This window comes from Macrobrachium nipponense, chromosome 1 (assembly GCF_015104395.2).
Source record: "Macrobrachium nipponense isolate FS-2020 chromosome 1, ASM1510439v2, whole genome shotgun sequence".
Classification (NCBI taxonomy): domain Eukaryota; kingdom Metazoa; phylum Arthropoda; class Malacostraca; order Decapoda; family Palaemonidae; genus Macrobrachium; species Macrobrachium nipponense.
The window spans coordinates 151880836-151894785 of record NC_087200.1 but is presented as its reverse complement, the minus strand read 5'-3'; the positions used below and the strand labels follow the sequence as shown (position 1 = coordinate 151894785).

Sequence of the window (13950 nt, the reverse complement as noted above, 5' to 3'; positions counted from 1 at the left end):
TAAGGATACGTTACCCTCTTCTTCTCGTCATCGGTCTGATAGGAGACTTGGAGTGAAAGGTCTTCTACCTCTTTCTTCGGAGTTTAACTCTGGTAAGGAAGAAGGGGAATTGAGCTGTTCTTCGGAGGAGGTTGATGAAGAACAACCCTCGACGTCGTCTTCTTCAGACTATCAAGTTTTGGCTCGGCTGCTCCGTGATTCTTTTGGAGATACCTTCCTTCCTTCTGCTCCTCCTTCTCCTCCATCGCAGTTTTCGTCGTCGAAAGCTAGAAGACGCCAGGGTTTGTTAAGATGAAAACGTCCTTGTCTACCAAGAGGGCTTTCCGGAAAGTTAACACTTGGATGGAGACTAGGAAAGCTAAAGGAAGCACCACTTTCGCCCTGCCTCCGTCTAGGCTTAGCGGTAAGGCAGGGATGTGGTATGAAACCGGTGAGGAGTTAGGTTTGAAGGTTCCGACGTCAGCACAGGGAGATTTCGCCAGCGTTGTAGATGCCTCAAGAAGAGCTCTGTTAGCCTCAGCGAAGGTGTCGTGGACTACGTCAGAGATGGTTCATCTGTTGAAGGTCTGTTTAGATCCTTAGAAGTATTTAACTTCTTAGACTGGTGTCTCGGAGTGCTAGACAAACCAGTCTCGTAAGCCAGATTCGATCAGCTTGGGGAGCTGTCCAGTGTTTTGTCATGCATGACAAGGCCGTCAGGATGGCTCAGAGGAATTAGCATCTCATTTTCAGCAGGCGTGTTGAAGAAGAGATCGCTGTATTGTAATTTTGCGGCTAAGTCTGTCTCTCCCGCACAGAAGACAGAACTTTTGTATGCGCCGTTCTCGAGTCATCTCTTCCCCCAGGCTTTGGTGAAGGATCTGGCAGTAAGTCTACAGGAGAAAGCCACTCAAGACCTTTTGACACAGTCGTCGAGACGTCCTGCTGTCCCTTCCACGTCTTCAGGAGTTCAGTCTTTTAAGAAGCAGAAGCCCTTTCGTGGAGGATCTTCAGCTAGATCTGTACCCGAGGAAGAGGTCTTCCTAGAGGTAGAGCCCCGGCTAAGTCCAGGGGCAAGAAGTGAGAATGCGTGCCTTCAGTCACGTAGGAGCCAGGCTTCAGTTGTTTGGAGGAGCCTGGAGAGAAAGAGAGGCAGACACCTGGTCTCTCAACATCATAGAGAAGGGGTACAAGATTTCGTTCGTAAAGCCTCCCCCTCTGACTTCCACTCCCAGGGACTTGTCCCCGTCGTATCCTCAAGAAAAGCAAAGGATTCTTTTCGATCTGCTCGAGCAGATGCTCAAGAAACGAGCAGTGGAACAGGTCTTAGACCTGGCTACGCCAGGATTTTACAATAGATTGTTTCTTGTTCCAACCACTCGGAGGGTGGCGGCCAGTCTTGGACGTAAGTCGTCTGAACCTCTTTATAGAAAAAGCAAAAGTTCAAGATGGAGACACCTCAGTCAGTTCTGGGGGCCTTAAGACCGGGGGATTGGATGGTATCACTCGATCTTCAGGACGCATGAACAGTAACCTCCCCGTTAACACGAGGGTTACGTTCCTGGAGATGTCGTGTTAGCCGAATTCGCGTTAACAGGGAAGTATTTCTCCATAAGAAATAATGGAAATAAGGGGGTTAACGTTCCAGGGCAATGGGAAACTTAGTCTATTTTGGGATTTTGCCAGAAAAAAAACACTTTATTTATATATTAAAGGTCACAGAAACAATAAAACACACATTCTTACCCTAGTTGTATTTATTTAAGAAAATACTGTTCAGTACATACGTAGTTGTAACGCACGTAAACTTAGTATAAACACTATGACGCATCACTCCAGTTCCCACGCTCACCCCCCCCCTCCCCCTCCTCACTCGACTGTCCTTCCTCGGCCCGCACTCTCTTCTCACCCCCGTCTCCCTCCCCACCCTCCTCTCCCTCCTCACTCCACTGTCCTTCCTCGGCCACCTCTCTCTCCTCACCCTTCTCTCTTCCCTCAACCAGAACTGTTTTTTTTATAAAAAACTGACTGAGTTTTGTTTGTGTTGTTTTCTTCTTCTTTTGTTCTAGCATTACTGAGTAGCAGTTTAGTTCTGACATCACCTTTCTAGCTATTGTAGCACTCCTGTTGATGTTGGGATCCTTGGCTTCTAGGATGTTTCTAATGCTCCTCGTATGGGATGACAGCGCTTCCTCAAGATCACTTTTTGTTAGAATTCGCTCAGGCTCTGGGGTGGGTGCTGTAGGCCGTGATGCAACTGCCTCCAACTCTGCATTTTGTAGTTTCTCCATCTCCAAGAGTTCTTCGTTTGTCAATTCCTCTCGGTGTGATTCAAGCAGTTCTTCAATATCTTTTTCTTCAAGTTCATCGAACCCAGCTTCCTTTGCCTTGACAAGACATTCCTTGCTAGCTTTGTGAATATTTTCACTGATGTCAAAGCCGACGAAATCATACACCAATTGAGGACACAGCTGTTTCCAAACCCCATTCAGGCATTTCCTTGGCACTTTCTCCCAAGATTCTTTAATAAAACGGAGAGCATCTTTGATGGTAAACTGCTTCCAATATTCCTTCACAGTCATCTTATCTGTTTGTGTCCTCGCAACCATGTCAGTCAGGGTCGAACGTAGATAATACGACTTGAAAGTTTTGATAATTCCTTGGTCACATGGCTGAAGCAATGAAGTGGTGTTTGGTGGCAAGAAAGCGAACTGGATGTTGCTGGATAAATTTTCTATTGACGGAGGATGGCTGGGCGCATTATCCAAGATGAGCAGAATCTTGAATGGAATCTCTTCCTTCTCACAGTAAAGCTCTAATTCTTTTTCCAATTTTCCAACGTAATCCTTAAAAATGCTTCCCGTCATCCATCCTTTTTTGTTCGAATACCAATAGCAGGGTAGGAAGGTCTTGACATAGCCCTGCGAAGACACAAGAACAAACAGAATTATAGTCGATTCATTTAACTCTAAATGCGAAAAAATGTTTGTTATTTAACAAAAAAAAAAAAAAAAATTTACTTTTTTTTTATATTTTCGTTCCTAACCCAAAAACTATGAAAGTCAGGCGAATGAATTATTTTTTATGAGAAAGTCAATAAAATTCCCTAAATATCGACATATAAATCAATGGAAAACGAATAAGTCAAGAAAAATGGGTTTGGATACGGTAACAGTTTCATTGGATACGGTAACAGTTTCATTTTCACTGAGAGGGGTAACAGTTTCATTTTCACTGAGAGGGAAGTGTAGGTGCGATCAGCTGATTTCATTGTGAGAATTTTACTACGCCAGGGATTTGAGCATGCGCAGTAAAGAAACTACTTTGCTGGCGTATTGATACCTGAGATACACGGTCCAAGGTATGATCTAGCCTATGGAAATCGCTACTTGTCCGAAAATTAAAAAAAAAAAATGCCCCCACCACACGTACGAAAAAATTTGGTAAATTTTACGTACCGCTACGTCAGTTGGATAGATAGGGGATAGGGGATAGATAGGGTTAAGGTAGATTCTTGCGCCTACGAGCCGTTTGTTTGGCGGCCTCTGATTTGAGTTGCCAATTAGCGATATAAGAGATTTGAGTTGCCAATTAGCGATATAAGACGTTGCAGCTTCGACTGCAACATAATAAGACATATTCTTCATTTTCTCTTCACATGTTACACGCATCCAAAATCTGAAAGCCCCAGCGTATTCAGGGTGATTTTATTGTATGAAAATACAAGTTTTAATTCATCTTGATCGTATGACTTATTAAAAATCCGATGATAAATAAAAACACGTGTAAAGATTGAAACTTTTTCTCTTCACTTTTGTGGCTAATAATTGACGTTTACCTTACCTTCAATGCTCGTGGATTTTCCGAGTGATAGATGAGGGCAGGCTTCAGCTTACAGTCTCCCTCTGCATTGGCACCAAACAATAGAGTGAGTCGATCCTTGGAGGCCTTGAATCCAGGTGCTGTCGTCTCTTCAACCGAGATGTAAGTCCGGTTAGGCAGCTTCTTCCAATATAGACCAGTTTCGTCTACATTAAAAATCTGCTTAGATGTGTAGCCACCTTCCTCGATGATCATCTTGAGGGTATCTGGATAAGTCTTGGCTGCTTCTACATCGGCAGAGGCTGCTTCCCCAGTCATCTTGAGATTGTGAAAGCCATATCGTTTTTTGAACCTGGCGAACCATCCAGCACTTGCATTAAAGTTCTTGACTTGTCTTTCTCCTCTCGTCTACCAGATCATGTGAATGCTCAAGGCTTTAGCTGTATAATAGCCATGCTGAGAGGGGACATTCTCCTTGTTCTGGTGTTGAATCCATTGTGCCAGTAACTTCTCCATCCTCTCCATCTCTAAAGATCTTGCCCTGGAACATTGTGAGGAGGAAGCTGATGTACCAGCGACAGCACTAGCTCTGATTTTGTCAGCATTCGCCCTTATGGTCCTCAATGTGCTCTCGTTAAGACCTGTAGCGTGAACTATAACTGAAGTTTTTTCACCACGATCATAGCGATTCAATACTTCTAACTTCTTTTCTATGGTCACAACTTTCCTTCTCCTCTTTGATTCACTCTCCTCTCTCTCCTTTGAGGCAAAAAGACGCTTGGGTGCCATAGTAAAGTACGCACTATATTATGTTAATCAATGCTAGATATTAGCTCTTCTCACTGCGAGGGCTGGATTCACACTGAGCCAGCAGGCGAGAGAGAGAGAGCGCGGAAAAGGTGGGGTGAGTCAGACTCTCGCCACATCTCCCGCGCTCTTGCTCTCGGCGGAAAATTCAAATCGTGTAACATCGAATATTACGTGTTAGCAGAATTTTTCTGTATGATTTTGAACTCGTGTAAGATCGAAATCGTGTTAACAGAACTCGTGTTAACGGGGAGGTTACTGTACTTTCTACGTCCCGATACACCCCCAGTCTATGAAGTACCTTCGGTTTCGTCCTGAAAGGAAGGTGTTTCAGTTTCAGGGCCTCTCTGTTTCGGTCTGAGTACGGCCCCATTTGTGTTCACCATCTTAATGAAGAATGCGGAGGTGGCTCCATCTTTCCAACATCAGGATCTCGCTCTACTTGGACGACTGGCTCATCCGAGCTTCTTCGCAGACCCGGTGCCTGGAGGACCTGAAAACGACTCTGTCTTTAGCTGCGTCCCTGGGACTTCTGGTGAACTTCGAAAAGTCACATCTGACCCCAACACAGTCCATCGTGTATCTGGGGATTCAGATGGATTCAGTGGCTTTTCGGGCTTTTCCGTCCAGGAACGTCAGCAACAAGGCATAGAGAAAGTGTCAGCCTTTCTAGGGAAGGATTCATGCTCGGTGAGGGAATGGATGAGTCTGCTGGGGGACCATTTCCTCGCTGGAGAAGTTTGTTTCCCTGGGGAGGCTACATCTCCGACCTCTTCAGTTCTTCCTGTCGGACAATTGGACAGAGAAGACAACTTCGATATGATCTTAACCATCGCAGAAAGAAAGGTTGAAGAGCCATCTAAGATGGTGGCTCGATCCGTTAAAGCTCTCAGAGGGCATATCCCTCAAGCTTCGGAACCCCGACTAGTGTTGTTCTCCGACGCGTCATCCACGGGGTGGGAGCAACACTAGGGGGGGAGGAAGTGTCAGGCACCTGGAGAGGGGAACAGGTAGCCTGGCATATCAACTTCAAGGAGCTGGCAGCGGTTCAATTAGCGCTCCAGTTCTTTCAGGACAAAGTCTCCCGTCGAGTAGTTCAAGTCAACTTGGACAATACCACAGCCCTGGCATACTTGAAGAAACAAGGAGGAACTCACTCTCGCTCCCTGTTCGCTCTAGCGAAGGAAATTCTGATTTGGGCGAAGGCGAGAGAGATCACGATCTTGACAAGGTTCATTGCCGGAGTCGAGAACGTCCGGGCGGATCTCCTCAGTCGACAAGGTCAGTTGCTGCCGACAGAGTGGACCCTCAATCAGGACGTTATGCCAGGAGCTGTGGAGTCTTTGGGGACGCCCCTTGGTGGACGTTTTTGCAACCGCAAGGACGGCGAGACTTCTTCTTTACTGCTCCCCGGTTCTCGATCCGGGGGCAGTGGGGCAGAGCAGTGGACGCCCTGTTATGGGATTGGACGGCCTAGGACCTCTACGCATTTCCCCCTTCAAGATTCTGGGGGAAGTGATGAGAAAGTTCACAGCTTCGGAGGGGACGAGGTTGACGTTAATCGCCCCCTTTTGGCCTGCAGCGATCTGGTTTCACAAAGGTGATGTCCTACTGGTGGATTTTCCGAGATCTCTTCCGTTAAGGAGAGATCTACTCAAACAGCCCCACTTCGAGAGGTACCACAAAAACCTCTCCGCTCTGAGTCTGACTGCGTTCAGACTATCCAGAAGTTGGCCAGAGCGAGAGGTTTTTCGAAACCTGTGGCTAAAGCTATCGCCACCGCGAAGAAAGACCTTCGTTCAATCGCGGTTTAACCAGTCGAAGGTGGGCAGCTTTTATGGAGCTGGTGTAGGAAGAAAGGAGTTTCCTCTACCACGACCTCTGTGAGCCAGATCGCCGACTTCCTTCTTTATCTCAGACGAGATTTGAAGCTCGCAGTGTCAACCATTAAAGGCTACAGAAGTGTCTTATCTGTAGTTTTTCGACATAGAGGTCTTGACCTTGCTAATAATAAAGACCTACATGATCTACTGAAATCTTTTGAGACCACCAAGGTACCGATGGCTAAGTTGCCTTCGTGGAATCTGGACGTGGTTCTCAAGTTTTTAACGTCAAGCCGCTTCGAACCTATTTACTCTGCCTCTTTGCGAGATTTGACGAAGAAGACTGTATTCCTAACTGCTCTGGCGACAGCGAAGAGGGTTAGCGAGATACAGGCGATTAGTAAACACGTCGGCTTCAAAGGGCATAATGCAATCTGCTCTTTGAGTATGTCATTCCTGGCTAAGAATGAGAACCCTTCCAACCCTTGGCCTAAGACGTTTGAAATCAAAGGTATGGCAGAAATCATTGGTCAAGAGCCAGAAAGAGTCCTGTGTCCTGTTAGGGCTCTTAAAGAATATCTTCGTAGGACAAAGGAGTGTAGAGGTTCTGCGGAGAACTTATGGTGTTCGGTTAAGAGGCCTAATATGCCCATGTCTAAGAATGCACTGGCATTCTTTGAGGAACACCATTAAGGAGGCGCACGCTTATTGTCAAGATAGTGACTTTAAGCTTTTAAAAGTTAACGCTCATGAAGTAAGGGCTATTTCGACTTCTATAGCCTTTCAGAAAAATATGGCTCTCAAAGATATTTTAAGTGCCACTTTTTGGAGAAGTAACTCGGTGTTCGCCTCGCACTATTTACGGGAGGTCAGAACGACATATGAGAACTGTTACTCTCTTGGACCATACGTCGCCGCAGACACTATCTTGGGGGCAGGAGGTAGCACTCATCCTTTCCCATAGAAAAGGGTAGGTGAGTTTTTAATGTTCGTAATGTTTATGGTTGTAGGGTCGGCCGCCGAATGCGGTCTTCCCTTCTTTTAGCCTTTGGTATATGGGAGTATTTGGTTAGGCTAACTTAGGTGGTGGTTTTGCCTCGTTGTCCTCTTGAGTATGGTCATGGTCTAGTCACATTGTGGTCTCGTCCCCGTTGGCAGATCATCTAGAGCGCACCAACTACACAGGTCTCTACCTTGTTGGTAACTCTAGTGAAGCAGATGCAGGCTTGGGTGACAGTAATCACGAAGTCAGCTATGCTAACAGGTAAGGAACCAAGATGTCAATCATCTACATATATATGTTTCCTAAATCCTTTTCTGTCTCTCCCACCGCCAAAGGTGGGATTCAGCTATATATATATCTGACAGGTAAGTTTCATGAACAAAATGATATTGTTAAGATACAATAAAGTTTGCTCATACTTACCTGGCAGATATATATATTTTAAGTACCCACCCACCTCCCCTCAGGAGACAGTGGAGATAGAAATCTGATAGAAAATGGGAATGGTTCCTGATACCCGCCTCCCAGCGGCGGGAATGGGTACTAACCACCCTACTCCCACTACGTGTGTCGTAAGTTTTTAGAAATTCTGTCGGACTTCAGAGAATACAGCTATATATATATCTGCCAGGTAAGTATGAACAAACTTTATTGTATCTTAACAATATCATTTTTATAAATAATCCTCCGAACCTGCTACTAACGGAGAGACTGGGTAAGTGGCAAGCGCTCCGTCGGTAGAGATACGAGGGAACTGGGAAAGCAAATGACCAGTTAAGTTTATTCCACTCCAATGGCTGGCGGAGCCAGCCATCCCCCGCTGCAACCATCAGGGCACTCGGATAAAAAGCAAGTGACCCAACCGTAAAAGTCAGGGGAGACCAAGAAGTGTGGGAGAAAATAAACTCTACGGAGTACGCCGGGGGAGATCGGAGCAGTCAACGGGAAAGATGGCCAACCTTACCCCCGCCACCCCAGGATCTCCCAGGACCCGAGAAACATAGTCAACCAGAATCCCAGCTGTCCCAAGCTCCCATGGCCTCCCTCCCGTACAGGGAGAAGAGGTGGGAGAAGCTCGAAAGGTTGCCATCGAAACCTAAGTGACCCTGGACAGACCCTCCCCTTACCGCACTGGAGGGGAGGAAGGGAACTGGTCATAGGGCGACCGAGGGACCACGCGATCATAAGTGTACCAAGGTAATGCAACAAACTGCGTAGGCTAAGACCACATGAATCCATAGGGAAAGGAAATGCAACCAACTGTATGAGAATAAAGCAACAAAACCGTCTAGGTCGCCCTATCTGCTAACCCAAAGATAAAAATAACACATTGTAATAAAAGGAAAACAGAAAACGAGAGAGAGAGAGGGAAACACGAGTGAATGAAAGAAGCCCAGGAGGGAAAGGCTAGTTCTAAGAACCAGGCTTCCACTCGAAGCTAGCCGTAGCCGATGAAGAGCAAAGGCCAGGATACAGGACTAGAATCAAACACTTCATAGCCTAAATACCTAGACAGAGACATGCATGCATGAACTAAATCTAAGGCATGGGCTAAAATTCCCTACATAAAGCGATGTAACATAAAAATAAGCTAGAGTAACACGTAACCTAAGACCCATGGAAGGCTAAGAAAAGGAAAGATGAGCTAGTATGGAGAACTAGAACGCCTAACCGAGCATGAAACGAGCCAATGGCCGCCATGCGTCAGACCCGGTAACCATATTTATACCTAAAAAACGGAAAATATGGGTTATCGGCTGACAAAAACTAAATCCAAACCTTTTCAGGGTACTTAACTTAGCAGCGGCGATAGCAGCACGTTCCATGGTATCCAAATTAGAGCAAAAAGGCGAACACAACACAGAGAAAAGAAAGGTACGTGTTACGCGAAGCAGCTAACAATAAAGGATGACCACTAGAGGCGCTGCGGTCCGCGTGGCGTGGGTAGTAGTAGTAGTAGCGCCCGTCTCTACCTATGGATCAGCGCTTGCAGGCGGGGATTTTGGTGGGGGAAATGTCTAAATGGCTACAGGTTCGTGGTAGTGGTCTCACTCGCCCCTGTTTCCATACCGACACTCCTTTTATTAGAGTGTGCGAGTCAGTATACTGACCTTACCTTTGATTTTATTTTCTCTGGTATGTGGTTAGCTCATATTCCTTAGAAATAATGGTCTAAAGGATTCTTTCACAGGGCGACACGAACTGAGCCCAGAAAAGTCACTAGCGCCTCGGTGGCGTGGTTGGTATGGTGTTTGCGTCCCACCTTGGTGGTCGTGGGTTCGATTCTCGGTCATTCCATTGAGGAGTGAGAGATATGTATTTCTGGTGATAGGAGTTCGCTCTCGACGTGGTTCAGAAGTCACTTAAAGCCGTTGGTCCCGTTGCTGAATAAACACTGGTTCCATGCAATGTAAAAACACCATACAAATAAACAAACAAAGGGCTTCACCGAAACACTTGCGTAAATCCTTAAGCCATTCAATAGTATGTGAAAATGATCAGTATAAAAGTGTTACACTGGAGGAGCTGGGAACAGTGGCGGGCTACGGACATAGACCAATTGCAGTAATACCAGATAAAGACAATATGAATAGCAAAATGATATAAATGCTACATAATATTCCTTATGCTCCAATAAACATGAATATGTATTTGCATTTATATATTCCTAATGCAACATGTATGCTAAATGTGTATTAGAAATATAGGTAGATAAAAATGATAATAATAATCATACGTATAAGTAAATAATTATAATGATAATCCGTCAGATGGGACACTATGGTGTTGATGAGCAACAATACCATGGTAGTGGCATACGTAAATGAGCAAGAGGATGGGTTATCCTTCAGTTCCACATGGTAATGCGGGTGCACTAGTGGACAGCAGCACACTCGGTAGAGTTGTCAGCAGGGTACATTCTGGGGAACTGGAACGTAGCAGCAGACGAGCTCAGTCATCAGCATCAGGTTATAGGGACATAGTGGTCCCTACACCCAGACATTGCAGAAAGATTGTTTGATTTTTGGGGCCTTCCAACAGTAGACCTCTTTGCAACCCTGCCCAACAGGAAGATGCTGGTGTTCTGCTCAATCATACCAGACCCATGGGTATCATTAGAAGATGCATTTCAGCACCCATGGGACAGTCTTAGAAGTCTACACCTTTCCTCTGCTTGGTCTGATTTGTCGGTAATCAACAAGGTCACGTTCACCTCAAATCTCAGGATGACCATTGTGGCTCCCAAGTGGCCACACACAAATGGTATCTGAACCTTCAGCTCTACTTTCCGAGGTACCAAGAGAGATTCGCCCCTTGGCACAACCTGCTATGCCAGCCACACGTGAAGAGGTATCACCAGGCTGTGAAAGGACTCACTTCACACCAGGAGACTCTCTAGCATCTCTTGCAAGCAAGATGTTTTTCACAATGCACATGACATAGGTGTTTGTGTCTGGATACTTTAATAAATCCTCTGTGGTTGTGTACCAGGGCTGTCTTCTGTGGTTGGTGTCATCAACGGGGTATCCCTCCAGTTGGAGCTACTCTTCAGCAGGTAACTGACTTTTTCATCTTTATTCCCCAAGAGAAGCTTCTTTCTGCCTGAGGTATTAAGGGCTAAAGGGCTGGCCTAGGCCAATTCCTTCGCTTGAAAGGCATCAATCTCTCTTCTTCGTGGTAGATCTCTGTTGATGAGAAGCTTCAAACACTATTGCTCTCCCAGGATGCTCAGGCCCCCTGAGTGGGATGTGACTGGTTTACAGAGACTGACTTGCCTGCCCTACGATCCTTGAAGAGAGTCATTACACAGGGATCTAACCCTCAAGACTGTGTTCTTGCTTGTCCTGTCATTGCTTAAGAGAGTTTGTGAGCTATATGGACTTCCCTTTGATGTTAGGCACTCATGGGAATGGGGATCTGTCAAGCTCAAGTTTGTCCTGGAATTTGTAGCAAAGACTCAGAATCTGTCAGTTCCTGATGTTAGAATAAAGTTCTTTTCGATCCCCTATTTAGAGGACTTTGTTGGTGATAATCACGATGAGATGCTACCAAGTCCAGTTAGGGTGTTCCAGTACTACCTTAAGTGGACTTAATACTTAAGAGGACTTAATATCTCAGGCCTGAGTATTGATGACACTTTGTTAGTCCTAGCTCAACCAGGAAAGAGGTGTCCAAGAACACGATTTCTTTCTGGCTTCGTAAGACAGTCAAGTGAGTTTGAAGTAATGCTAAGAGATTTGATCTGCAAGCAAACTGTACTATTCCATATATGAGTTCATATAGCATACTGCTTCAAAAGTTATTGGGAACTCAAAAAACTTTAAACTGAGTTTGAACATGATGTTACTTGGCAACACAAAAGCTGTACCAACATTAGTGAAATACTAAAGAAATTAGACTGTTCAATCACTTATGATAGTTCCTATACCTTGCATGGAACCAATCCTAGTTGTTATCAGTACTAGATTGTTTGTTTTTAAACCATTTTATAAAATGTTTATTTCAATTATTTAACAAATCCGTGGAAAATGCTAATTCTATTCTGCTAGTAATTATGTTTAATTTTCTTTTAGCTGGAACCTCAAACCAAAATAGGGAAACTGGAGATACAAAAAATTCAGATGTCCCCAATGAATTCAGTTCCACTGGCTTAGAATCCAGTACTTCCAGCTATAGACAACTTCAAAATCCTGTCTCTGCAACACCTATTAGTAGTATTAACACAAGCTGGGAGATGAACTACCATGAAGCTGCAATATATTTAGAGGTCTGTTTCTAAAGTTCCATTTTGAAATTCATGTTTCATTAACAATCAAGTTAACTTTATGATTTAAATTGTATAAAGTACCAAAAATTGCACAATTCTGTCTAGCATTTTTAATTTTGCACTACTTGTCTTGGTACATTTGTCAATTGCACTAACAAGTAGATATATTTTTTGGAAATACCAAGACTTCAACCAACAATATTTAGAAAGGTTTGGAAAAAAACCAGTCAAGTAATTTTATATAAGTAACTTACCAAGTAATTACTTAACTAATGATTAAGCTTACACGGCATCCTAAATTAAAAAATGTGCAAACAAGTGACTGAACTAATGATTAAGCTTACACGGCATCCTAAATTAAAAAATTTGCAAACAAGTGACTGTTGCAATGCGGGAGTGACAGGCCCTGCCCGCCGCAAAGGAGAACTAGTGAGCGACCAAAGGCAGTGGTGTCATTACTTATTTATGCTGCGCAGTCAACAGCACATCGTCTTGTTCTCTACTGAATTCATGTTTGCTGGTTTTTTGCTGAAGTCAGTGAAGTACCTCTTTGGTTTTCTTTTTTTGATCGTTGTCTTCAGTTTCATTTGTTTTGCCTCTTCATTGTCTTTCACAATTAGCTTTTGTTATGTAGTATGTCTGATTCTAGCTCTTTTAGCCTTCGCTATTGTAGCGAAGGCTGCAAGACGCAGTTGACCAAGCTTTGTTATGAAGCACACACTGTGTACAACAAGTGTAGGTGACAGGTGTGTATGAAAGACCATACCTATAATGAGTGTAAGGACTAAGATGAAAGTAGGTGAAAGCTTTTGGGATCTCACTTAAATAAGTTAAGAGAAGAACCAGATTAGGAAGGTGGCCACTTGGACCAAAAGATAGGACCTCTGCGAGTAGGGATTCTTCCCCTAGACCTAAAGCACACTCCGATCTTGTGCTTCCTTTTACTGGTAACAATTTGTAATGGTAATTGCTGTATAGCAAAGAAAGATAAAGGAAAGGAAAACACATCTTCAAGAAATTCTATAGCATGGAGGCATTCGCGCATGTGTTGGAGGTGCCTGTTCTCGCGGTTGTTCTGGAATCATTGGACGTGTTGTGGAGTGCAACACGTGCCTAAGTGTCAGGAGAAACGCAGCGAAATATGATGCAATATTCCGTCGAGAGTCTTCTAAGAAGTTCTAGTAATCTCGGGAGTCTGTGACATTTGCCGTAGGCTCCGCCCCCAGAATGCCGTATAAATAGGACGAACGAAGTAGGAGAAAGCAGAGATCATCAGTTAGTCACAGAGTAAGAGATCATTAGTAAGAGTCACAGATCAGATCAGTGAGAGCTCAGCAGCAGAGATCAGAGATCGTCCGAGAGAGATAAAAGAAGAAGGAACTGACAAAGGATCAGAGGAAAAGTCGCTCGAGAGTTGGTTGAATTCTGGTCAAGTCATCTTCAGGAGTGGACGACCGAGTTATTTCGACGTTGAGTAAGACTTCAGAGAAGAAATGTTCTGCTAGAGGTTTTGGGGAGTTCCTGCCCTTCAAGCATCAAGAGTAGACATTATTTTCTGCAATACGGAGGTAAGAAGGCGTCTACAATTAGAGTTCTCCTTTTGTGAAGCCATCGCTTCGAGTTGCAAAACTGGTCGGCAAGTACTTTCATTACCTCACTGTTCCCCCAGTTCATGCAGTGTAAGATTTTACCTTTTTATGTAAATAGGAGACACCATTCTGCATTTATCGTTGTTAGTAAGCTTGTAA

At 44.5% G+C, this 13950-nt stretch overlaps 1 protein-coding gene across 1 annotated transcript in view; it reads left to right on the top strand.

Moving 5' to 3' along the window:
• The window catches only part of LOC135219761 (two pore channel protein 1-like), a gene marked incomplete in the record, with an annotated part of 767111 nt that overhangs the window by 68132 nt on the left and 685029 nt on the right, over positions 1–13950 (top strand). Inside the window, 1 exon segment of the mRNA XM_064256806.1 lies at positions 12009–12202. Within this exon segment, the coding sequence (XP_064112876.1) occupies positions 12009–12202 (194 nt within the window).